Genomic DNA, 24,845 nt, shown 5'->3' with positions numbered 1-24,845 from the left:
GCCACAATGTCTCTACTTTTTGACCGCCAGAACTCTTAATCTCTTCGATGTGACTCCCTTTTCACCTTCATCGTTGAGACAGTCGGCCTTTCCACTTTTTTAGTAGGTGACTGTCGTGACTTCACGTTTCTTGCAAGGGGATTTATAGCGGAATCTCCCATTTTAACTGTCAGCAGTGGTGGTGGTTATCCGGGGCTACCAACTGAGAGGTATGAGTGGACTTGGTTCGGAAATAACAGGGAACGTTGCCTTCCAACAACTTTGCCCTGTGTGTCTCAATTTTTTAAGGTTTTGTGTGAAACAAAACCTTATTAGAATCGATTCGATGTCTGTCTGTCCGTCTGTCTGTCTGTCTGTCTGTCTGTCTGTCTGTCTGTCTGTCTGTCACACCCGATTTATTCAGAAACGGCTGAACCGATTGTCACGAAAATTGGTAGGAGTATGTTATCTGCCGTTCCCTTTACATGCAGCAACTGACGCCATTTTGTGTTAAGTTTAGGGGGGGGCTCCCCATACATGTGAAAGGAGGGTGCAAAAATTTTTTTCATAAAATGTGGCCATGTGGGGTATCAAATGAAAGGTCCCAATTAGTACTTTTCGAAACTGGCTCAATATTTGATATTGGGTGAAACATAGGGGAGTGAGGGCTCAAAATATGACCCCTAAAAAGTGTAACAGGTCTCGTTCTCAGAACCTATCCAACCGAAAAATCTGAAAAAAATCTCAATAGTGCATCTCTACGAAATCTAGGCCTCAAAATATATCCGGTTCCGATATCTGCACAAATAAAGTTAATAATAGTATATTTCCACATTTTAGAAATTTACCCGGCAACCCCCCTTATATTCATCCCAGAAGTACAAAATTTGGCATGCATATAATAAAGAACATAGTGCACAAGTTAGTCAAGTTTGAAGAAAATCCAACTATTATTGACAAAGTTATAGGGGGTAAAACTTTACCATTTTTTTGTGAATTTCGGGCACTCTTCATGCATGATTGCATGACGTCATCATCACATATCAATTCGTCAATACCACAACCAAATGAGTTCTTAAGAATGGGGTCCCAAAGAATTATTTTGTTTTAGTTTTTTAGTCATTTGTATATGAATATCAATTGTGTATGTAGGTATATAGTATATGCCTGCTAATGAACTTTGCGGGTCGTGACTATTCAGATAGATATAAGAAGTAAATCGGAAATATGGGTACGATCAATTTATATACGTGCATATATGTGTACGGTATTCGGAAATAGGCAGATTGTTTGTTTAGGGTGAGCGTAATATCTATGGCTGTAATATGTACGTATGTCTCATAGTTTGGAAAAATATGAAGCAATATGTTGGGTTTGTAGCTATATACGGATAGAAAAATGTGCGTTGAAATTTCTTACATAAGATGAACACAAAACCTTTATACCCGAAGCGCGAGCTTCCGGTATTCCGACTTGTTTAGGATTACTAATGATCCTCATCGCGGCGATGACAAAAGAGAGAACATTGCTCTGAACAAATCATCATTCTGGGCACTCCGTTCCACGAAAAACTATATATCAGGAAAGAGCTTGGTCAATATTCAATAATCGTTGATAATTCTGCTCCAATGCAATCCAATGCATCCAATGGAATTTGTTCTCTAAGCGTAATCGAGCAGCAATGTCTACCATTCCTATTCAGGGTGGCACAGGATATTATACATCTCCAGATCCTAAACAGGTTTCATAGCCGATTCTCCATAGCCAATTAATATTGAAAACACAATCTCTATTCTTCTCCACCTTTATGACGTCATACTGGACGGAGGAGCGATTACGGGTCGACCAACTATAAATTGGAAATTAGAATATTTTCAGTGTTCTTCTTAGCGTTGGCGTGTGATATTAAAAAGTATTTACAAAATGAAAAAACCCGTATTATACGGAATGGATATCAGTTCAGTGTGCCGAAGTGTTTCTCTAGTGGCCAAAGCGATAGATCTTGATCTAGAATTTGTTGAAGTGAACCTTTTTGCTGGTGATCACAAGTCACCGGAATTTTTGAGAATGAACCCGCAGCATACAATTCCGACCTTGGACGATAACGGAAATTTTCTCTGGGATAGTCATGCAATCATACCCTACCTGGTCCAAACGTACGGCAGAAATGATGATCTGTATCCACAGGATGATATCTTCAAAAGGGCACGAATCGATCAACGTTTACATTTTGATAATGGGATCCTTTATGCCCAGCTGCGCAAAGCTGTGGTGAGTGTGCAGACAGGGACATTCAAATTATCTAAAATATAATATGATACATAATGTAACATTTCCTCAAAAACAGTTAAACTCCTCCTGTCAATTTGCATATTCTTGTATATAAGGAGGTTCAATCTAGGACCATGTCCACCGCGGTTCAGCTCAGGATTTCACAGAAATGATAAAGTCCTTCCGGCTTTGAGCTCTAATTAGAAAGTTTTCGCTTAAATCGTTTTATTATTATTAAAGTATATTCTAGGAAAATAAATACTGTAATATTTCCAATTTATAACAATTATTTCAGACGCCAATCTTCTTTAAATTCGGCACTACAATCCCACAAGAAGTAATTATAGAAGTCAATGCTGCCTATGAATTCATGGAAACGTTTTTGAAGGACGGCCTCTACTTGGTTGGAAATTCATTAACCATTGCGGATCTATCCTGTGCAGCAAGTATATCGTCCCTCTTTGAGCTTATTCCTGCTGAAGTTATCAGATTTTCCAAGCTGCATGCTTGGTTCCAACGGATAAGAGGGCTACCATATTACCATGAGGCAAATGGGAGAGGTAACACTAAATATATTGCATTGATTAGGGAGCTCAGAGAGAAAAACGCAATGTGCTAGCTTTAGAATAAGTTAATATCGAATGTGCATCATGTCAAATTCTAGTTTTAATTTTTTTTGTTTAATTAAATTATTATAGCTTTTTATTGGCTTTTATTTTATAAAATCATTTATGTAAGTGACGCTTTTTGAAATATTTCTAAGTCCAAGTGCAAGCGTGTTTAAGTATTGAAGGATCATAGGATTCCTCGTGAAAATAGGTCAAACAGAAATATAAAATTATTAAAGGCCTTTGTTACTAGATACGAAGACATTTTTAAACTGTATGGGCCTAAAAACCAAAGTAGTAGGATATCAGCCATGATTTTTGTATCAAAACATGCAAACTTTCTGGCATTTTTTTTTATAATTAATCAAGTGTAAAATATATTTGTGTTATTTCCTCAATATGTCAATAAATAAGTTAATACGATCATTTACTATTCCATTCATTTACTATTCCATTCCCAGCATATTCATCTGAGGTAGGCTGTTATTGGAGTTATCCCGAGTGAGCCCCCTTGAACTGAAAGAAACAGGAGGTGAGTACGAGATCCAAAATGATGCCGTTTCACTTTACCACCACCACTACTAAAACCACCTCCCCCCTTTCTTCTTCTTCCTTCCCTGCGAAATTGCCGCAAAGCAGTACTCCACGGAGAGGACTACGCTTTAAGCGACCAAATCTTCCGTTCTTCGCATCCTTCATGCCCGAGTTAACTATTCTATTGCTTGCGATACTAAAACAAGTCGGGAAACGGGAAGCTTGAAGCTTCAGGTATAAAAGGTTTTGTGTTTCCCTATGTGAGGAGCATAACGCAGTTCTTCATTGACTGATAACATTGGTTCGAGATATTTAAATCGCTCAGTTCTGTCAGTGGCAGTAACCTGCTCAGAACTGAGCGAATTAAATATCTCTTTCTCTGCGTAATGAAATTGGTTCACGCATTAACGCAACCTGGATGAAGTGGCATTCCACAATTGGTATTCTTTGTGATCGACGTATCAGCGCACGTCTCATATCTAAAATTGACTGCAATGTCATCCGGCTGGAGCTCTCTATAGTTCTCAGTGTTGGCCGACTATAAAAGGCAAGGAACGGTGTCTTGCGGTAACAGAGACGAAGATGTTGCATTGCACTGGTGGCGTGACACGTTTTGATCACATCCAAAATGAGAATATCCGCGATCGATATGGAATTGCACCGATCGTAGGAAAACCCCAAGTTAGGCATTTTCAATGGTGTGGTCACGTAAGTCACGCTAACGAGAATTCACTTACCAATATTGGTCTGAACATCTAAGTCAGTGGTAAGCAACCAAAACGCCGGCCGAAACAATGGTGGCTTGATACAATGGATGGGGATTTAAAGGACTCACGATTACATCCTGATTAGGCATTTGATGAAATAAAATAACGAAATCGTTCACGACGAGCCGACCCCGCTTGTGAACGAGGCTGAAGAAAAAGAAGAAGATGTGAGGAGCGACGAGTGCACGACAGTCCGTGTCACATAGCTAAAAATTCCATTGCCCTCTATTTTTTAGAAAGCAATTTAAATAAAGCATTTGATGAAAAGCCCTGTATTGATAATTGTCAACCTCATACGCTTCACGCTCTCAGTTTAATATTACTAGCAAATGCGAAGAATTCAACCTATATCAGATATAAACAAGTCGGGAAACCGGAAGCTGGACGCTTCAGGTACGAAAGGTTTTGTGTATTTTTTAGTACGTAGCACGTAATATATCCATATATTATGTGAGAGTATCCACTTTCGGGTGATATTGACGTTCATAGTCTTCAATTTTCAAAGAAGCAACAAATTTGAGGTATTATAACTTTGTTAGTAATAGTGCGATTTCCACCACTTGGTAAGATCATGCTCTATATTATAGCCTATATCACTGCAAAATTTCATGGTATTAAGGTGAATTTAAGGGGGGTTTCTAACCAATTACAAAAAATTGTAGTAAAATACTATTATTAACTTTATATAAACAGATATCGGCATGGAAGGTATTTCGGAGCCCAGGCACCATATAGTGGCAGCCTCCTGATTTTTTTCAAACTTTTCGGTTTCGTAGTTTCTGAGAATGGCCCCCTTAAAGAAGTGATCACTTTCAACCCTCCGCGCTCCCCACCCTTCCAACGAATGTCAAAACTAAGATCGGCTTTGAAAAGTAATCGAGACCTTTAATTTGATACGCCGCATGACTATATTAAATTCAACGTAAAAAGATGTAATTCGCGTTCACAGTTCCCACCTTTGTACCAACTTTGGTGTCAATCGCTATAACCGTCTCCGAGAAAAATGCGTGTGACGGACAGACAGACAGACAGACAGACAGACAGACAGACGGAACGAACGAATCGAACTCACTACCCTGCTTATAGCTAGGGTAGTGAGTTCGATCCTGCTCTTTGCAGCTCCAGTTTGGGGAAATGCGAAGTCTATCTCTCCTTTATCGCAGACGAAGAACGCCGAAAGGGAGAGATCGCTAAATAGATGGCAAGAGCGTTGGGAACGCTCGGGAAAGGGTCGGTGGACACACAGGCTCATCCCTGCCATCAAGGGGTGGTTGGAGAGACGGCACTTACTCAGTTTCTCACAGGTATGGAGGATATCGCCAGTACCTGTTCAGGTTTAAACTGGATACCTCACCCGACTGTCCAAACTGCGATGGAGTCCCAGAGGACCCAGAGCATGTATTCTTCCACTGTCCAAGGTTTGTGGAGGAAAGGAAGAACTTAGAGGAGACTCTAGGAGAGGTGCTTGTACCAGAGAATCTGGTGCGAAGAATGCTAACATGTCAGGAAGACTGGGATGCGATCAACTCCATGGTCGTATCTATCCAGAGCAAACTGCGAAAGGCAGAGGAGATCAGAAAAGCGCGGTTACGTACGCCGCGTAGAGACGAAAGGAGACGAAGCTAAAATGAGCTGACTCCGCTCTGTGATGTAATACCGTACGGTGGTTCCATGAGGCTTGGAGGGAGTCGGGGGTGGTTTTAGTGGGTAAGAATCCCACACGCTGGCGTGTCCAGGCCAGTTTCTTTTGAAGATTTCCACCTCCTCAAAAAAAAAAAAAAAAAAATTGGGGAGAATTAGATTCTTCTTAAGTGGAATTTCAATATTTCACTTGAATGTCAATTATTCTCGTTAATTACGACGTGCATTTCACGGGCTAAAAAATCAAAAGTCGCTAGGAGCCGATGGAATTACAGCCGAATTGATTAAATATAGAGACGACCAGTTACACCAAGTGGTTCATCAACTTGTGCTCAAGGTATGGAACAGGGAAACAATGCCTGACGATTGGCAAAGAGGCATTATCTGTCTCATACATAAAAAGGGGGATATCATGCATACTGTGCAGCCATTATAGAGGTATCACGATGCTGAGGTCGGATAGCCCCATAAACCCAGAACATCATTGGCCCATACCAAAGAGGCTTCACTCCAGGCAAATCAGCAACAGATTAGATTTTCTCTGTGCGGCAAGCGTTGGAAAAACTGTTGGAATATGCACACCAGTTGCACCATCTATTCATCGACTTTAACGCCGCCTATGATGGCATAGCCAGGGTAAAATTGTACACAGCCATGAGAGAATTCGGTATCACGACGAAATTAATAAGACTGACTAGGCTGAGCCTGACCAATGTGCGAGGCCAGATAAAAGCAGCAGGATCACTCTCAAGACCATTCGACATCAACAACGGTCTACGACAAGGGTATGCCCAATCATGCGTCCGCGTTAACCTGGCTATCGAGAAAGTGATCCCTGATGCTGAGGTACATGCAAGATGTACGATCCTCTGTAAGTCCACCCAACTATTGGCCTATGCTGACGATATCGACATCATGCGAAGAACCAACGACGAACAAACTGCTATCATCCAGATCGAGCAGGCGGCGCGACATCTTGGGCTGCACATCAATGAAGGCAAGACAAAATATATGGTGGCAATGTCAGCACCGAAGACGAATCAACCAACAACATCAAACCGCACTGGTCAAACGGGAAGAATAAAGATAGGAGAATATAACTTGGAAACCGTTAATAATTTCTCCTATCTAGGGTCGAAAATCACAATCGATAACAGCTACGATGATGGAATCCGCGCACGGTTACAAAAACTGTTCCGCTCGAAACGTCTCACCATAGGATCAACGCTCTTACTATACAAGACAGATCTTGCCAGTTCTCATGTATTCCTCGGAAACTTGGGTTCTTAACAAGAAGAATTGCGAACTCTTGGCCGCGTTCGAGAGAAGAATCCTCCGAAAAATTGTTGGCCCCCTACATGAGGGTGAACGATTCCGTAGCTTACATAACGACGAAATCTAGAAAAGAAGACGAGGCAGACCCTCCCTAAGATGGTGTAGGCCCAGACGCCAGACAGCTTTTAGGGATATCGAATTGGTGGACCTCGGCGCGAAACCGGGATGTCTGGAGTTCCTTATTAAGTCAAGCCTAGACCGGATACCGGTTGTTGCGCTGTTGATGATGATGATGTATTATGACGTCAGCATCTTATTTGAATGGCTTAGGATGCTGTTAACTGGCACGTAATTGATAAGTTTGAACTGCTATAACTTTGGCTTTGGCCAGATATCCATGAAATTTAGCACGTATATACGAAATATTGTCCTCTGTGCTGATACAAAATTGCGAAGTCCTAGGATGATTTTAAGGGGGGTTTTTCAGTAAAGTTTATTTGAACAGATATCGGAATGGGACATATTTTGAAGCCTAGATTTCATCTAAGCGCATCACCCTGATTTTTTCGGATTTTTGGGTTGGGTAGTTTCCGAAAAGGAGTCCTGTCTCACTTTAAGTGCGTACGTTTTGACATCTCACTCGCGCACTTTGCAATCCACGTCTATACTATTATAATATGAGTTACGGAAAGTACTAATCGAGACCTTTCATTCCAAGCCCTATACGACTATATTCGGTGAATCCCCCCTTTGCATGTAAATGGGGAGCCCCCCTTTAAATGTCGCCTAAATTTATGTCACTCACTGTATGCGTGGGATTTCATAGTTCCCATCTATTCACCAAATTTTATTCGGATCGGTTCAACCGATTTGGAGAAAAGTGCGTGTGACAGACAGACAGACATTGAATCGATTTTAATAAGGTTTTGTTTTACACAAAACCTTAAAAAAGAAAGAAATGTTTGAAACGAGTCTATTGATTGGAGTTTAAAATGACAATGAGCCCATGCCTGACCGAAAGAATTAAATTTATAATTTTCCTATTGCTGATGCAGCCTTACAATTTTTACAAAGGCGCATCGGTGGTTAATTGAACTCACTTTAAAATTGGATACATTGTGCTTTATTTGGCATGTGTAGGAAATCAGAATTAAATTATGTTGAATGTACGGCGTGTAGTATTTTGATTCCTAGTTATTTTGGGGCTTGTTACTCGCACTCCGTTTTTTCAAATTCATCCTCTATACTTTTAATTGCTGAGTGCACCAATATCCTTCCATCTTCAAAATTTCCCATAAAATGTTCTGCGGACTTATGCTAATTTTCAGAGAGTTTCTAGGTTCCTCCTCTCTGAGTATACTCTTAGGCAGTGAAGCATGCCCGAGTCTTCAGGTGTGCCACCACATCGAGGAGAAACAACCAACCTGAATTGGCGCAGATACTTCCTATAACCACCATGCCCTGACAGGAATTGTGTTAGATGATAGTTAATCACCTCGTGCCGTCACTGGATCTACTCCTCAATATGTGGAATCAAAGTTTGGGTGCAGCTACCCCTCTGCGAGTCATCCCATCATTGCTGCCACTTTTCCAGCGACTCTTCCCTTGTCGCCTTTCGGTATGCTGTATCCTTTTCGGGTGAATTCATTCTAATTTTCTCGTATAGACAGCGTGCATCATCTGCCAGAATCTCCATCGGGATCTTTCCCGCAATAGCACAGCGGTAAGTCATATCTATCCTCCTCTGATTACTCTCACACGCTAGTGCTTCCTCCCAAATTGGTGCCGCGTATAATAGTGCAGAGTGAGCCACTGTGACTACAAGTAATCTTCGATTGTATCTTGGACCTCCAATGTTAGGCATCATCCGCTTTCTTACAAACATAGTTCAGGTGTCCCAGGTGGGTGATGTGACCACCAACACGAACCATCTCCAGCCACGCTTTTATGGCGCTAATCGCTTTGTCAGCGTACACTTCAACGTCTTCACGTTGTTTCATGACGACAACCACAGCTAGATAATCTGCGAAACCGATTATCATGACCTCTTCTTCCTTTTCTTCAGCCCTTGTCCTGTTCACAAGTGGGGTCGTCTCGTCATGATCGGTTTCGCTATTTGGCTCTATCAAATGCCTGATCTGGTTGCAATTTCGAGGCTTTTAAATCCCCTTCCAGCGTATCAAGCCACCGTTGTTTCGGCCGGCCTTTTGGTCGTCAAGTGAATCCTCGTTAGCGCGAATTACGTAATCATGCAATCGAAGACGCCTAGTGCGTGAAACAATATCATAATGCAGTTCTCCATTGGCTCCATTTCTCCCTTGAACTGTGCGTAACTGCTCGTTCAAAGCATCCTTCCCCGCTATGCCGGAAGTATCCGTTGGCGCATAGCGTTGTACAATTGTTGTCGTCCAGGTTATGGACCGGAGTATCGCAGCCAGAAGTCTGCCAGAATTCTCGTTACCATTGTCGAGGAGCGTGTTCAAATTTCAGAAACCAATCATAGTCCGGTTTCGATAGCCAAAGGTCGTAGCCATGTGGCCAGTCTTATCCGTGGGGTTCGGTAGCAATAAGGTTTTAAAATTTGCAGGATGCTAGCCCATAAATATCTATCCCTTTTAGTCGCCTCTTACGACAAGCAGGACAAACTTTGAGTGAATTCTTAAACCACAACTCATTAGGCTAAAATTCTGAAATTCCAAATGCTTCACCTACATTTTTCAAAGGAACGAGGAACCTGCATCGTGATATTTTTGTTTCGGGTGTAGGGTAGGGGAATGCTTTTACGCACAGAGTGTTGGGTTCTCGCAACAGTACACTGCCGGACTGCCAACTAGACACCTTTCTAGCCTGGAACCATTTCCCACATTACTTCGGGCAAGCCCTCCCTCCTTCAAGTCAGGGAATCACTTTCACCAAAGGAGGAGGGGAGGAAGGGAGTTGTTACTTCAGGGAACCCCTTATCATCTGGTCTCTTCGCCGAGCAAATTCAATCTTCTTCGCAACAAGAAGAGCCCGAACATAATGCGCAACACAACTCCAGCTGCCAGTGCTCCTCAGCATCTCTCTGACAATGCTGTCTGGAAAGAGTTCCCCGGTGTCTGCACAAAGTTGCTGACGAAAGCCGCCCCATTTTTCACAAGAGAAGAAGGTGTGTTCAGCGTCATCTGCCACTGCATTGCAGAACACACAATCGGGAGATCCTCCCCAATCTTAGGTAAGGAAGTAATCAATCGTGCGTTCGGCTCAGCCACGAATCTAAATTGTTGATGAGCCGCGCAGTCCATCTGCCTCTTGGCTCATTTTGCCAAGAGAGTTGACCCTCGATAAGTGTGCGTTAACATTCCTCACGAATCCCGAATTCCTCACCTCGCTTAAGTTTTCGCCCTTACTTCTGTCGATAGCTTTACGCTCCTTGGCAAGGAGGCACCGGGGATCAATTCCGCGGAAATCATCACGCCCAGTTCTGAGGCGTGCGATAAGCAAATGCTACTGGCAAAGCTCCCCGTCTCTACATTTCAGCAAGTCGCTTACGATGCACCTCCTTATCAAGGGCATCGCCCATACTTCCGCGCCGTAGAGCAGAACGGACTGCGTTGCTACCATAAGAAGATTTCTTCTCGAACATATGGGACTCCAACATTCGCCATTAGTCGACTCCAGGCTGAGACTCCAACTGTAGCCCTGTCCGCCATTACTTTGACTTGCTTGAAGAAGCTCATCTTCGAGTCGAGCATTGAACCAGGATTTGCCCCTCCGTGCTCGAAACGGCGTCCTCCATAACATCAAGCCGTCGCGGAAAGTCCAGCATCGTTTTATTCGGCGTCAGGTAAACGCTAAAAATCGTTATCCCCAAACACAGAATCCAGGCAAAGCCATTCCCTCGGCCTTAGCCAAGAACACGAAGTCGAATGTCGTCCCGAACCCAGATGGCAGTGGTACCCGAAAAGTCGAGATGCCATGAAGGCGGGTGCCTATTCCAGTATTGCTCGCTGATTAGCAATCATCATCATCATCATCAACGGCGCAACAACAGGTATCCGGTCTAGGCCTGCCTTAATAAGGAATTCCAGACATCCCGGTTTTGCGCCGAGGTCCATATCCGAGGTTCGATATCCCTAAAAGCTGTCTGGCGTCCTGACCTACACCATCGCTCCATCTTAGACAGGGTCTGCCTCGTCTTCTTTTTCTACCATAGATATTGCCCTTATAGTCTTTTCGGGTGGGATCATCCTCATCCATACGGATTAAGTGACCCGCCCACCGTAACCTATGGAGCCGGATTTTATCCATAACCGGACGGTCATGGTATCACTCAGAGATTTCGTCATTGTGTAGGCTACGGAATCGTCCATCCTCATGTAGGGGGCCAAAAATTCTTCGGAGGATTCTTCTCTCGAACGCGGCCAAGATTTCGCAATTTTTCTTGCTAAGAACCCAAGTTTCCGAGGAATACATGAGGACTGGCAAGATCATAGTCTTGTACAGTAAGAGCTTTGACCCTATGGTGAGACGTTTCGAGCGGAACAGTCTTTGTAAGCTGAAATAGGCTCTGTTGGCTGACAACAACCGTGCGCGAATTTCATCATCGTAGTTGTTATCGGTTGTAATTTTCGACCCTAGATAGGAGAAATTGTCAACGGTCTCAAAGTTGTATTCTCCTATCCTTATTCTTCTTCGTGTCCGTTGATTCGTCTTCGGTGCTGACGTTGCCACCATATATTTTGTCTTGCCTTCATTGACGTGCAGCCCAAGATCTCGCACCAATCGCCGCCTGCTCGATCTGGATGAAGGCATTTTGTACGTCTCGGGTGGTTCTTCCCATAATGTTGATATCGTCAGCATAGGCCAGTAGCTGGGTGGACTTGAAGAGGATCGTACCTCTTGCATTTACCTCAGCATCACGGATCACTTTCTCGAGGGCCAGGTTAAAGAGGACGCATGATTGGGCATCCCCTTGTCGTAGACCGTTGTTGATGTCGAATGGTCTTGAGAGTGATCCTGCTGCTTTTATCTGGCCTCGCACATTGGTCAGGGTCAGCCTAGTCAGTCTTATCAATTTCGTCGGGATACCGAATTCTATCATGGCCGTGTACAGTTTTACCCTGGCTATGCCATCATAGGCGGCGTTAAAGTCGATGAATAGATGGTGCAACTGTTGTCCATATTCCAACAGTTTTTCCATCGCTTGCCGCAGAGAGAAAATCTGATCTGTTGCTGATTTGCCTGGAGTGAAGCCTCTTTGGTATGGGCCAATGATGTTCTGGGCGTATGGGGCTATCCGGCATAGCAGCATAGAATATCTTATAGATGGTACTCAGCAACGTGATACCTCTATAATTGCTGCACTGTGTGATATCTCCTTTTTTATGTATGAGACAAATAATGCGTCGTTGCCAATCGTCAGGCATTGATTCGCTGTCCCATACCTTGAGAACAAGTTGATGAACCACTTGGGGTAACTGGTCGCCTCCATATTTAATCAATTCGGCTGTAATTCCATCGGCTCCTGGCGGCTTATGATTTTTTAGCCGATGAATTGCACGGACTGTTTCTCCTAAACTTGGTGGTGGCAGTATTTGTCCGCCGTCTTCAATTGGCGGGACCTCCAACTCGCCGATGTTCTGGTTGTTCAGTAGCTCATCAAAGTACTCAACCCATCGCTCTAATATGCCCATTCTGTCGGAAATCAGATTTCCCTCTTTGTCTCGGCAGGATGAACATCGAGGTGTCTAATGCTTCATCCTGCTGACTTGTTGGTAAAACTTGCGGTTTCATTGCAGGTCTTCGCTTGGACCTACCTGACCCCTTTCCCGGCATGCTGTCCTCCTGTTCGGTCCTTTGCAAGTTGCTGATGTGTGTCCAAAGTTCAAACACATGTAGCGCTTGATGGGGATTATCCGCATTCGTACCCTGCATACCACCCATCGAATTTTGATTTTCCCGCTGTTAAGGAATTTCCTTGCATATTGCTCGGGGACTTCCACCAGGGCGAGTTTTTTTCCTCGAACATTTACAGAAGTGATACCTATCCCGGCTTTGGTTACCTCTGGACATTCAAGATCTCGGATTTCTAGAGAACACATACGCCCTAGACTAGAAAGAAGAACCTTGCTAGTCGTTTTCGGGCCCAATTCGACGAGAACTCCGCCACCCTTCGTTTTCCGTATGGAAGAGACCTCTTTCTCTTCGGGTTTGATCTTGTAGCGGATTTCACTTACGATTTCGCAAATGTCTTGCCTTCCGTCGACTTAACAAACAGAGCCGACGGTCTAGTCCTTCATCGTTTTCTCGCCTTTTCTGCTAATGGCTTTTGGTTTATAGTCTCCTTGTCTTTCGACAGACGGCGTAGTCAGTTGTTTCCTTTTATCCGTCTAAGTCTTCTTTTTTTGGGCCCTGGCAACTACTTTGATAAAGTCTTCTTCAAGCACGTAGTCCTCTTTCCGCTTTTTCCCAGCTCGCTTTGCGGTGGGCTATCTGCGGTCTGTTTGGTGCTAGCAGTGTTCTTAGCCGGAAGTGCGGCTTTTTCTGCTTTCCATGCGTCTTCTGCTGCTCCACACGTTCGTCTATACCGCATCTCCTTGGTCCATGAACAACGCAATTTTGTGCTGCGCCCAAACGCTGTCAGCTCTTCTCCTTCCCTGTTATTTCGTCAATTTTGTTTCTTTGTTTAAATTTATTTCCCATGGAAAATTCACCAGCGCATCGTGTGCAAGGGAGCGGGCCGCAATAGTCAGGAACGGGTGTACCCTCGGGGATACAACCTCTACCCCAGTTCCTGAGGGCTCATCTACGCTTAGCTGACCCAGGAACTCACGGACGAATCAGCATTCGGCCGGGGTAACGCGGTCTACTAACACCGGTTCAACGAGCACTACCTCCATCAGAAGTTCCACCTTGGCAGGCCTAGGCTCTCATCACCCTATAGATGTTGACAGAGCTTTCGAAGGCTCCGGGGACTACCAGTGGGTCCCGACGTGTACCCGTCATACGCGGTTTACTCTTCACCGAGAGACTTTTCCAAAGCTACTACCTAGGATACAGGTATATTGTCAGCTAGGGGGTCTGAACTACTTACTCGGGCAATTTGAGGACGTCATTTCCCATATTGTAAGCGACCCGTTAAAGGTCGCTGATGATCCCTGAGGGGGAAGAATTGATATAAACTTGATCATTGGGAACTGATGTTCAACCAATGTTAATCTTCAAGAATGTGGTGGTGGTGGTAGGACAAAAGAGGAAATATTGCATCCAATTTAGTAAATTTCTCCGGTGACAACAGGCAGATGGTTGGCATAGCTCAGAGACATGGATACCACTTACTATTAGATTTCCATGTAGCCGATATATTTGTACGATTCAGCACGTTTTTCTTTAGGGCGCTAATTTAAACAATATGCTTTTTTGTAGATAGTTTGAAAATTTGGACTGAATTCCAACCCCATTGTTAAACTTGATCCAATCCTCACCCTAAATAGACTCCCATCAATTCAGACATGAACCCCAGAAACTTTTCTACATCTTCAAGCTTAACTTTTCCACGGAAAGCTCATTTTCAACCCCTGGATGCGATTCCCGCATAAAAAAACTCCAACAAATCATCGGCATTGTAAGTTTCCTCCAGTTCCTGCTTCATATAAGCGACGGTGGTTGTCAGTCTAAATAACAACACCCTTAGATTGGAACGGTAATTTCGTTAGTTCCTTCTAATTTGCAGGAAAAGTGATAATATCTATCTTCAATCTTGACAGTCTTCCGTCGAAGCGATTACCTACCCTGTCTCGTCCTTAACTTTCTCTGCGGGAAAATTTCAAAAGGAAAATCCACTTTTAATTTTTCACACATAAAGATTTGATTCGGGAGCCTAGTATACGTATGAGTGCACGCCACTTACAGTGCTTTTAAATAATCGTGATTTTATTTTGGGGGAGTGCAAGGAGGGTGTTTTAATTTTTCACTTTTCTCCCTTCAGAGGAGATGTTTGTTTCGTGTATTTGCCATCCGATATTGACGGGGATGTTTAGAGAATTATAAACCCTCGTGGCAGAACATGTAACATTCTGTTTCGTCCGCAGTTTTGACGTCAAGCTCGTTTCTACCCCTGTACAGTGGTGTTGTGGCAATTTCCCTCATGGCAAAAAATTCAATGTCGCGTCTGTTTGGCCGTGTAAAGCCTCGCGACAATTGAATATGTGTACGAAAAAGTGCTAAGAGGTTTTCCGACGAGTACATAGGTTTTATGAAATGGTGGAAAATTCAAAGCTCGTAAACACATCGAGAATTACATAAAAATCGGAGCAGTTTATGGAGGTGTAGTTTGTAGAGCAATTAAGGTTTGTGTATGAAAAGTTCTTCGTGTTATATCTATCGTAAAGGGTAAAATCACCACTCGAAATGTTCATCCTGGATCCATTATTTACGTACGTGCGGAACCTGCCTCTCTAGCGCTAAAGCAATTTATCATTAGTCCTCGGCCTGAGAGTGTATGAATTGCCGGTCGTTCTATTCGCGGTGATTGTGTTGCATTCGCGTATCGTTCCAGATTCTATCTAGTATCTTTTCGACAACGATAAATTTGAAAGAGGAATTTAGGAGCCAACTGACAAGGAAAAGGATTCGAAAGGATGAGCCAAGTCTGTAAGGATGCACGCCGTATGATGCGGTAGCTTCCCTAATTTGGCAAACTCTGTAGCCAAAACGGTTGCACTGAGAAAATCAGGTTAGTATACATGTGATCAGTATTTTCTTTCAGATTGCAGGACCAGAAAATTCCACCATATATAACTACATCTGGATAAACAGAAATATATTCTGGATGTGGTAAAACTTCCAACTTTAAGAATAACTCGATTCAGATGCACCTGAATTTTAAATTAACACAAAAAGTAGAATCGGACAACTTTCCATGCTCCTATTGAACGGTATTCCCTAAGTCCAAACTTCGGTACAAGAAGGTCCTCAGCTCCTCAATAGATTTGAATATCGTAAACTCATTTTAGTGCGACTCTGCTTTGGATTTCGAAATTTTTATTTTTCCTACTAGCGTCATCCTCGATACAAGTTCACGGAAAAGAGCTTCTGCGATTTGAAAAGGATGTAAACCCTTTAACCCCTTTTACGTTCCCCGATTCCTGGAGGGTAGTTTCAATAGAATAGTAAAAAGGATTGCGACAGAAAAGATGGTGACATCTTTATTTCACCTTTATCTTCTTCTGAAATTCAAGCCCATGCCAAAAGAAGGTTACCGACTTCTTTCATATTCCTCTGCGGATGCACGATCCCGCTACTACCTTAACTTTGAAGGTTAGTTACATAACATGTTTATTTTCCACACAAAAAGTGGATGGCATACAGCCAAAAACCTATTTTTGAAAATCCCCAATTATCTAGGACACGTCTGGAACGGATATGTCAACTTTTTACTGCAAGACGTAGTAAGACGATATGTACACAGTATCCGTGTCCATAGCTTGAATTCACTGGTTGGAACTAATGCCGATACCTTTTTGAAGTTGAAAGGTTACAACCATTACTCGAACATCCAATATTTGTATGCGCATCGTAGTAGAACAAAGGAGCAACTACGTTGAAAATAGGGGTAAATCCGACATTATATGGCCTGTAATTGCCTTGACTGATCAGCCTAGATAAAATTTTTTCTTACTTTCAGATGCAATCAAGAACTCAAAAGACCAAAAGGCTCTAAATCGTTTCTACTTATGTACGTGCATGTTACCAAAGACAAGGACTCCATTTAAATTGCTCCCTTATCACTCGGAAGGAAATATCCTAGAAAGTTTACTGCTGCCTCCTAATGCTACTCGGGGAAAACGGACATGGAGTATGTACTCGTATGTGTCTCTTCTTTCTCCTGGTTTCCTACACGGAAAGCTCTTCTTGTTTTCATCTATAGACCGCATGTGTTCCCAGGGAATATATGTATAAGTGTATATGGTATCCTTATTATCAAGAAAGGATAAACATTGGGTGTCGTCACTGTTCTGCTTTCATAGTTAGTTAGTGCTGTCTGGAGGCCAACGTTGGCAGCAAATGCATAATTCAATGCAGGAGCATGCACCCCTGATGCAGTGCTCACATATTGCAATTATTAGACTCAATTGTAGCTAGCGGATTTTGGGGACGGCAGCAATGAGTCTAGTGTTTAGAACTGGTGTTAGCCATAGAGTCATGTCAGGATGCCCATCTATTATATATGTTCTGGTCACATGTACGTAGTGACATAAGGATAAAGGACTTATGCTGACCATGGAGGCAGACAGTTCCGGACCGAAGTCCATACGATATTAATAATATGATTACCACCAGCACTGTGGGGCTTGGAGAAGGAATGGAGCATCCAAATGAGAAGTATGAATAGAAGCAGATTTTCAAAGCCAATATTCCGATTGATACTTGCCTCTGAATTTCTGAAATTCACTATAAAATTTCGAAAGTTTTCCTCAAAGAACAGAAACTTCAAAGAAAAACTTCCTGGAGCTGATATCAAATGGAAGAGCTTCATGAAAAATGAAAACTCATGGCAAACTACTCTAGCTATTTGGAGAAAGAAAGCTGAAATAAAACTGCAAGTTTGCCAAATTTCAATTGAAAAATAATCTTTTAGCTACCCTGGGTCACATTTATTTAATCTAGGGTGTTGAAACCATTTCCAGAAAACAACTACCGCAATTAAAGTGTAAAATAGGAGTTTCTATGATTGCTCCAAAACATTCGTTAATATATTTTTTTAATGGATGGAGGTGGAAATTTTAAATAGAGGCTGCTACGTCAGGTTGTCAGCTCAGCTGTCGCAAGCTGAAACGGATGGAACGGGCGCCTCTAGCCCTGGTCGCGTTTTGTTTCTGGACGAAGGGCTTTAGTCAAGCTAAGGAGACTCGTTTGACCGTGCCCACAACGTTGAGTCTATAATAATGTCGGCCTCGCTCCAGCACGTCGAAAGAGCCCTCATAAGGTGGCTGCAACGGCTTCCGAGAAGCGTCCGTCCTAATTAGGACATGCGTACAGGATTCGAGATCCCTAGGAACGTCAACCACGGTTTTCGCGTGGTTGACGGATGGTGGCGTCTTCAGCTTTAATATTGTGTCATTGAACAGACGCAAAGACCGGTAGCGTTGAGTGCCGACCTGATGTCGAGAACAGGGTCGCTGGGGATGAGGCCAAAAGGAACGAGTTGCAGGACCTGTGACCAAGAAGGGTCGTCTTGGGCCAGTCTAGCGCCTTGAGCGTCCTGTGCCACTTTTCGAGCATCCCATTAGATTGCGAGTCGTACGTGGTTGTCCGATGGTGTTTAAAGCCGAAGAGTTTGCCGAACTGTGAGAAAAAGGAGGACGCAAACTGCATTCTCTGGTCGGTGATTACAATTGCCTTACCAAAATCTGGAATCTATTCTCGACACAGGGCCTCTGCACATGATTGTGCAGAAATGTCGTTCGGATGTATCGCTTCAGGCCACCGAGTGAATCTATCGATGATTGTGAGGCAATACCTGAAACCGTGCGAGTCTCGCAAAGGGGCAATGATGTCGAGGTGGATTCTGTGGAACCGCTTGGTGGGCTTTCCTCATATGCTTTATAGTTTTGCACTTCTGGCATACGATGCCCAAACATTAATGCGGCCAGAAATACTTCGCAGGTGACTAAGCGATTTGTTGTCTGAATGCCTAGGTGCGCCAGATCGTGAACGACGTAAAATACTTCCTTTCGGAAATCAGCCGGAATATATGGCCTTGATCACAGAATATACTGGCTGTTGAGCCGAAGATAGGAAACACCCTAAATGTGTTTTTGGAGTTGGTCCTCAAGCTCTGAAGAACTGCATCGTCGTTTTACGCATCGGCGATTGCCCAAAAATGGACGGCGGCAGAAATTGACCTCTGCAACACGTGACAAAGCGTCAGCAACTACGTTATCTTTTCCAGACACGTGTTGAACGCTTTGTCGGGGTTTTGTTTTAAAGGAAGCCTTGGTCTGCCTTCAAAGGAATAGCGAAAATATTTAATTGCGAGGTATGTAGCGAGTAACTCACAATCATAGGTGCTGTAGTTCCGTTGAGCGAGATTGCCCTGTTTGGAGAAGAAGCTCAACGGCTTCCATATTTGATAAGCTTTTAGATGAAAACCAGCACCTACGGCCATTTCTGAGGCATCGACGAATAGGCCTCTTCGTCCGAGTTGGTTCTATGACCACAGCACACTCTTAGAGCGGCACACCGCACTCATCTTTTGAGCATTGCAAGCAGTTTGCAATGCAATTTACCAAATTGGCATTGCGTAAAGTAGTATACAACTCACCACTCTAGCTATAAGCAGTGTATGAATGCATCGCGGGCCTCCAACGTTTGGCATCATCCTTGCCAGGGTTGCCAACATTGGACCTTGGCCTTGACCTTAGCCTTGGTGCAAACATTTTGCAAGTACTGCTTGAAATTCAGCCTCGCATCTATCATCACTCCAAGGTAATTAATTGCTGGCTTTGAAATGATGATATGCTTCCCTATTCTGATATGGCAGTGGTTTCCTTATGCTGCTTCGTGATAGGCACCGCCTCTGTTTTATCTCCGCGAGTGCAAGACCCGCAGCCACTTCTTTGTAGCAGTGATTGCTTTGGATGAATACAATTCCACATCCGCCGGATTTTTTGCAACAACAATCACCGCTATGTCATCGGCGTAACCCACTATTATTGCCTCGCTAGCAACTGGGACATTCAGGACATCATTATACATAATGTTCCATATTAGGGGTCCCAGAACAGAGCCTTGTGGGACCCGCGGAGACAATGTATCCTTGGGTTCCATTGTCTGTGTCAGAGTCTTCTATTTGTTACACCAATCGCCGCCAATGCCCTCTTTATAAGATTCCAACTGGCAGAGTTGAACGCACTTTGCACGTCAAGGGTAATCACAGGACAATACTTGCTAGTGCCACCCGTTCCGTGCATCGCATTTCCAGCTAAACCAGTGACCAGTTTGATGGCGTCGAGCGTTGATCTGGCCGTACGGAAGCCGAATTGTCGGCCTAAACGCCTCCCAGACTTTCCACAGCTGGGATTAATCTGTTGTAGCTTATTCTCTCCATCATTTTGCCCATAGTGTTCAACATTCATATAGGCCTGTGTGCAGATGGGTCACCAAGAGGCTTACCGGTTTAGGCAACAACATCAACCTTTATTTTTCCCATGTCTCAGGAAAGATCCCGTCCGCCAAGCATGCTTCAAATAACTCTACGAATATGTCTGGCCTCGACTTGACAGCCAGCTTAAGGGCTTTGTTTACTATGCGGTCGAGGCCGGGCCGGGCACTTTGTTGTCTCCTATCCTACCGCAAATCTAAAGTACTTCTTTTTTCGTTACTGGGGGTATTACAGCCACATCTAAAGATGTCTGTGGACTGTAACCGCTTATGTTCTCCTGAGGGAACAAACCCTCGACGATTTTCAGTAGGAGATAGGGACATGTAATTTGTAAACCTGCCTCACCTCTAAATTTCCCCATCACAACCCTATAGGCCTTGCTTCGCTGTATAGCCACCTTCAGGTTTCTTCGGGCTTCCTTGTAAGTTCCCTGTTTCAACTTCTGACCGATCGAAGGTCTGACGATTCACTATTCCACCAGCAGTTGGGCCTTCTACTGGGGAAAGTATAACGTTTAGGCACCGACGAGTCACCTTCGCGATACACTTCATGATATAGGGGGTTCTTTCCGATGGTGTACCTTGTATAGTATCCTGGTCCAAAAACACATTAATGAAAATTAGCTCGTCAATTGCTTTCGCAGAACAACCTGACATTCTCCACATTTTTGGACGAGTTGATTTCCAACCGCTTGACCTCAGGTTAAAGAGTATCGCCTGGTGATCACTATGGGTATACTGTTCACTGATGTTCCAGGACATATCGCGAGCTAGTGAAAGATTAACAAAAGTCAGATCCACAAGCGAACCGGACCCCCCTTTCCGGAAGTTAAAAACCTGACCATCGTTAGCCAATATAATAACTAGCTGCGCGAAAGCCTCCAAGAGAGAACGCCCTCTTGCGTTCGTCAGTGAACTTCCCCATTCTGTGGCCTATGTATTGAAACTACCGGCGATGACTTTTGGTTTCCGTCTTTCCGGCCAACGTCAGGTTTGGAGGAGCATAGCAGCTGTACACGTATATGCCATATATTTTTTCCCATATGAACCCACTTGTGAATTGCCTCATACATTCCTGTATGCCCATAAGGCCGGCCCACCTGTTGGATCGGCTACCTATACATTATTGTTAGGGTTTCCATAGGGTTCGCTTATTATAGCCGCTTGCCCCCCTTTCCATCACACAACATGGATTTGGGATCTTTGTTACAATCCCGAGTAATGTGACCTGTTTCACCACAACGACCAACGAACCTTACCTGTGCACACTCTCGCTAGGTGTCGGTTCGATAGACACTTGAAGCATCTCTTCAACGAGATTTGCTCTCGAAGGCAACAAATTACTTACCCAATACGGACCGTCCCAGCATCCAGCAGCTTGCGCGCTGCTTCTGCTGGCGGCCGGAAAGTTGCCGTTTGTGTACCTGCATACGTCTTTCTAAGGCTTACAATGGATGCCTCCTGCAAGTCGTGCAGCCTGAACTGTTTCGCTAAGTGCAGTGCAGATTTCCGCCTTGGAAGTGACCTCATTTAGATCCTTGCATTCAGCGATCTGTACTTTCTCCAAGTAAATTTTTGACTTGGCTGCAGAAGCCGTCGGCTTTGCTCTCTTCGGACCTTTGAGATAAGGATCAGCTTTCACTCTTCTTACTATGTCTGCATACGATATACTACCCGTGCTTGAAATAATGATTGCCTCGGGACGGATCCTCATACTCCCCTTCTTCTTTTTTTGGCTTCTTTGGCCCAAACTTATAGTGTACTTTTTGCGACATCGGCTCTCTTGGTGTTTTAAGCACTATTTTCTCGCCTACCGAGGTTTTAGCACCCTTTGTCAAAGCGGGTGGTACGCCGTTTTGTTTTTTGGGAACCTGCAGATGTCCGGATGCTCGCGCTTCCTTTTCCCCAACCCTCTTTTTCGCCTGCCCATCCGCAAGTATACGGTTGGGTGTCACCTGCGTCATCGGCGAAGGAGTAATTTTAGGGCTCGCCTTCAAATCTTTCTTTGTTGTATAGAACCCTGATGGTTCTCACCATATGCCTGATTGTTGGTGCACGTTATGTTTATCTTTGATGAATGCTGACAACTCAACAATTTTTACTACAAATAAAATGAAGGATGAATCTTCAGGTCGGACTTCTGTTCCAAAGTCTCCATTTTTCACATTTTCTTGCGTCAACGGGATTCCTGTGGCCCAGGCCCTTTTCCGCTTGGGTATTGGGAGAGATCTCACGATCAGTGAGCTTCTCCTAATCGAATGCGGCTCTTAATACTGAGAAGCCTGCGGCTTTTAACGACCAACATTGTCCCTTGGGCACATCCTTCTGCGCTATGCTATGGCTGTTCTAGGGAGCGATGCACTCGGTTTAAACATCTCCTTGTTGAAGCTGCTTGTAGCATTAGATGCCATGGTGGTGAAGATGTCCACCGCCGAGGCGCCGCAGTAGAGGGATATCGACGACCGGGAGCCTGCTTGCCCACTCTCAAAAGCCGTCGGTACTGGTTTTCCGAGCCCCTGCACCGTTAGTTTATACACCTTATTTTCGTCCGTATTGGTTTATTATTCTGGGCGTCCTTTCCACAGCCATTTTTATCCGAATTTGGTGGAAAGGTGGGATCTGTGAATACAGTAAGTTAATCGTTTTACGTCGAATTTGAGGGAGGGTCCCAATACATGAAACAGGGGGCGTAATTTTGTTCATCAAATATGGTTATATGGGGTATCAAATTAAAGGTCTCGATTAGTACTTTCACAATCTGATCTTAGTTTGATTTTTATAGAAAGGTGGGGAATGCAGGGAGTCGAATGTGATCATTTCATAAATCCATTCTCAGAAACTACCCAACTCAAAAACCTGGAAAAATCAAGGACCTGCCACTACATGGTGCTTAGGCTTCGATATACCCTCCATACCGATATCTGTTCAAATAAAGTTAATAATAGTAAATTACTAAAAATGCAAGACCTCCCTTAAGTTCATCCTAGTACCACGAAATTGCAATAATTTAGGGTATAATATAGAGCATTATCCTGCCAAGTTTGGTAGAAATCGCACTATTACTAACAAAGTTATAATGGGTCAAAGTTGCCGTTTCTGTGCAAATTCAAGTGAATGCCAATATCACGCAAAAGTGGATATTCTCATATAATATATGCATATATTGCGTGCTAGGTTCCAATGGGACAAATGCACACTTAAATTGGCTTTATAAAAGAAATACACAAAACCTTTCATACCTTAAGCCTCCTGCTTCCGCTTTCCCGACTTGTTAATAATTACAGGCACGAAATTCCGTTTGCTAGAAAATTTAAGGAATAACCTTTTGGTACCAATTCAATCAACTGCTGTTAACAAACAGATTCACAGATTGTTTTCAAATTGTGCACGATAATTAAGTACAGCATTGCCAGCTTGTATAAATGAAATATTTGAAAAATCAATAGCGCGGTTTATTGTAATTTCGGGTACTTCTTTGATCGAATGTACATAAGGCAGAAAAGGAAGAACCAGATCTTCTGAATAGGAAGGTGCGATAGAAGAAGTAAGAGAAACTCACTTAAAATTCGGCCTTAATGGCCTTCGCTATAAAGATTATTAAAATCATAGTTTCCGAGGTACTGTCATAATCAATCATATTAGAAACGAATTCTACCAAAAATTGGAGTTCAGTGGTAATCTCAAAAATGCATTTTTAAATGTTTTTTTCCGCACTAACAGTGACAGGATTTGCGCCAAACATCTCAATTTCCTTACGTTTCTCTGAGAGTGACAATTTGTGAGTTTTTTTCTTGATCACAATAGGAATTTTCAATTTAAAAAAAATGCATTCTTATGCAGAAAAGCCATATTCACGCAGGGGGGGGGGGGGGGAGGGGATCCTGCATAAGCTCTACAAATGATTTTGAACCCAAGCTATATCCCCAGATTAAATTTTGTTTCCATTTGCAAAGCTAAAAGATAGGACCCATGCCAACTTATTAGTCCTATTATAATTTTAGATTACCTTCCCTCCGTTCAGTTCGTCCTTAATTAAAAGCCATTATATCCTGCTTCGTAGTAACATGACCAAGCATCCCCCTCGAATTTTCAATAATTGAATGCCCAATAAACATTTAACAGTGTGTGTGGCTTATCCATTGTTAGTCACATGAAGCTTACATGACCTGATACAGGATCCTGTGGATATTTACAGCCGCCCTACAAATGAAGTATTACTGAAAATGCAACACATTTGCATACATGCTCGGGTTTTCGCATACATATGGACACATCCATATTTAAGCTGGTACAAGAGCGGAATCTCTCTGTGCCAAATGCATAACATTAAAACGTTAAAGAGGAGATTCTGTTGCGGCTTAGTTATGAATTTTCAACGATCCCTTAATGATTTTCCACACAATTTGCATTACAAACAAGGAACGAGGTTGCCAAAAACGTTATGCAGGCTTTTCTCTAATCATTAAATTTGATTTTTGTCTTTCCACCGAATGTTTATTAAATGTGCAGCATGCATGATTCATAGCACAGACGTGATATAACAACCACTTGGGACAGGATGTCGTGTTGAAAGTTGAGGGCATAGAAAAGTTTGATGTCGGAATAAATTATTTGGAGGATAGTA

The 24,845-nt window shown here is 43.3% G+C and overlaps 2 protein-coding genes across 2 annotated transcripts in view; both read left to right on the top strand.

Moving 5' to 3' along the window:
- Window positions 1–1,815: 1,815 nt before the first annotated feature.
- Window positions 1,816–2,926, top strand: LOC119655113 (glutathione S-transferase 1-like). Its single transcript, XM_038060835.1, has 2 exons — window positions 1,816–2,250; window positions 2,546–2,926. Exons 1-2 carry the CDS (start codon window positions 1,903–1,905, stop codon window positions 2,867–2,869), a joined length of 672 nt encoding a protein of 223 aa, XP_037916763.1. The 5' UTR covers window positions 1,816–1,902; the 3' UTR covers window positions 2,870–2,926.
- Window positions 2,927–14,702: 11,776 nt separating this feature from the next.
- The window catches only part of LOC119655636 (transmembrane protein 164), a 66,607-nt gene continuing 56,464 nt past the window's right edge, over window positions 14,703–24,845 (top strand). Inside the window, exon 1 of the mRNA XM_038061610.1 lies at window positions 14,703–15,791. The gene's annotated coding sequence lies outside the window, so the exon portion shown is untranslated. The remainder of the gene's footprint in view (window positions 15,792–24,845) is intronic.

Source organism: Hermetia illucens, chromosome 4 (genome assembly GCF_905115235.1).
Source record: "Hermetia illucens chromosome 4, iHerIll2.2.curated.20191125, whole genome shotgun sequence".
In the NCBI taxonomy this organism is placed as follows: Eukaryota; Metazoa; Arthropoda; class Insecta; order Diptera; family Stratiomyidae; genus Hermetia; species Hermetia illucens.
Note: the sequence above shows the minus strand (reverse complement) of the source record. Positions and strands in the feature narration are given on the sequence as shown.

What these genes read in the sequence shown, in the direction of transcription:
- LOC119655113 (XM_038060835.1), top strand. Translation starts at nt 1,903, where the DNA reads ATGAAAAAACCCGTATTATACGGAATGGATATCAGTTCAGTGTGCCGA. An exon ending in CCCAGCTGCGCAAAGCTGTG is followed by an intron (nt 2,251 to 2,545) that starts GTGAGTGTGCAG and finishes CAATTATTTCAG; the next exon opens with ACGCCAATCTTCTTTAAATT.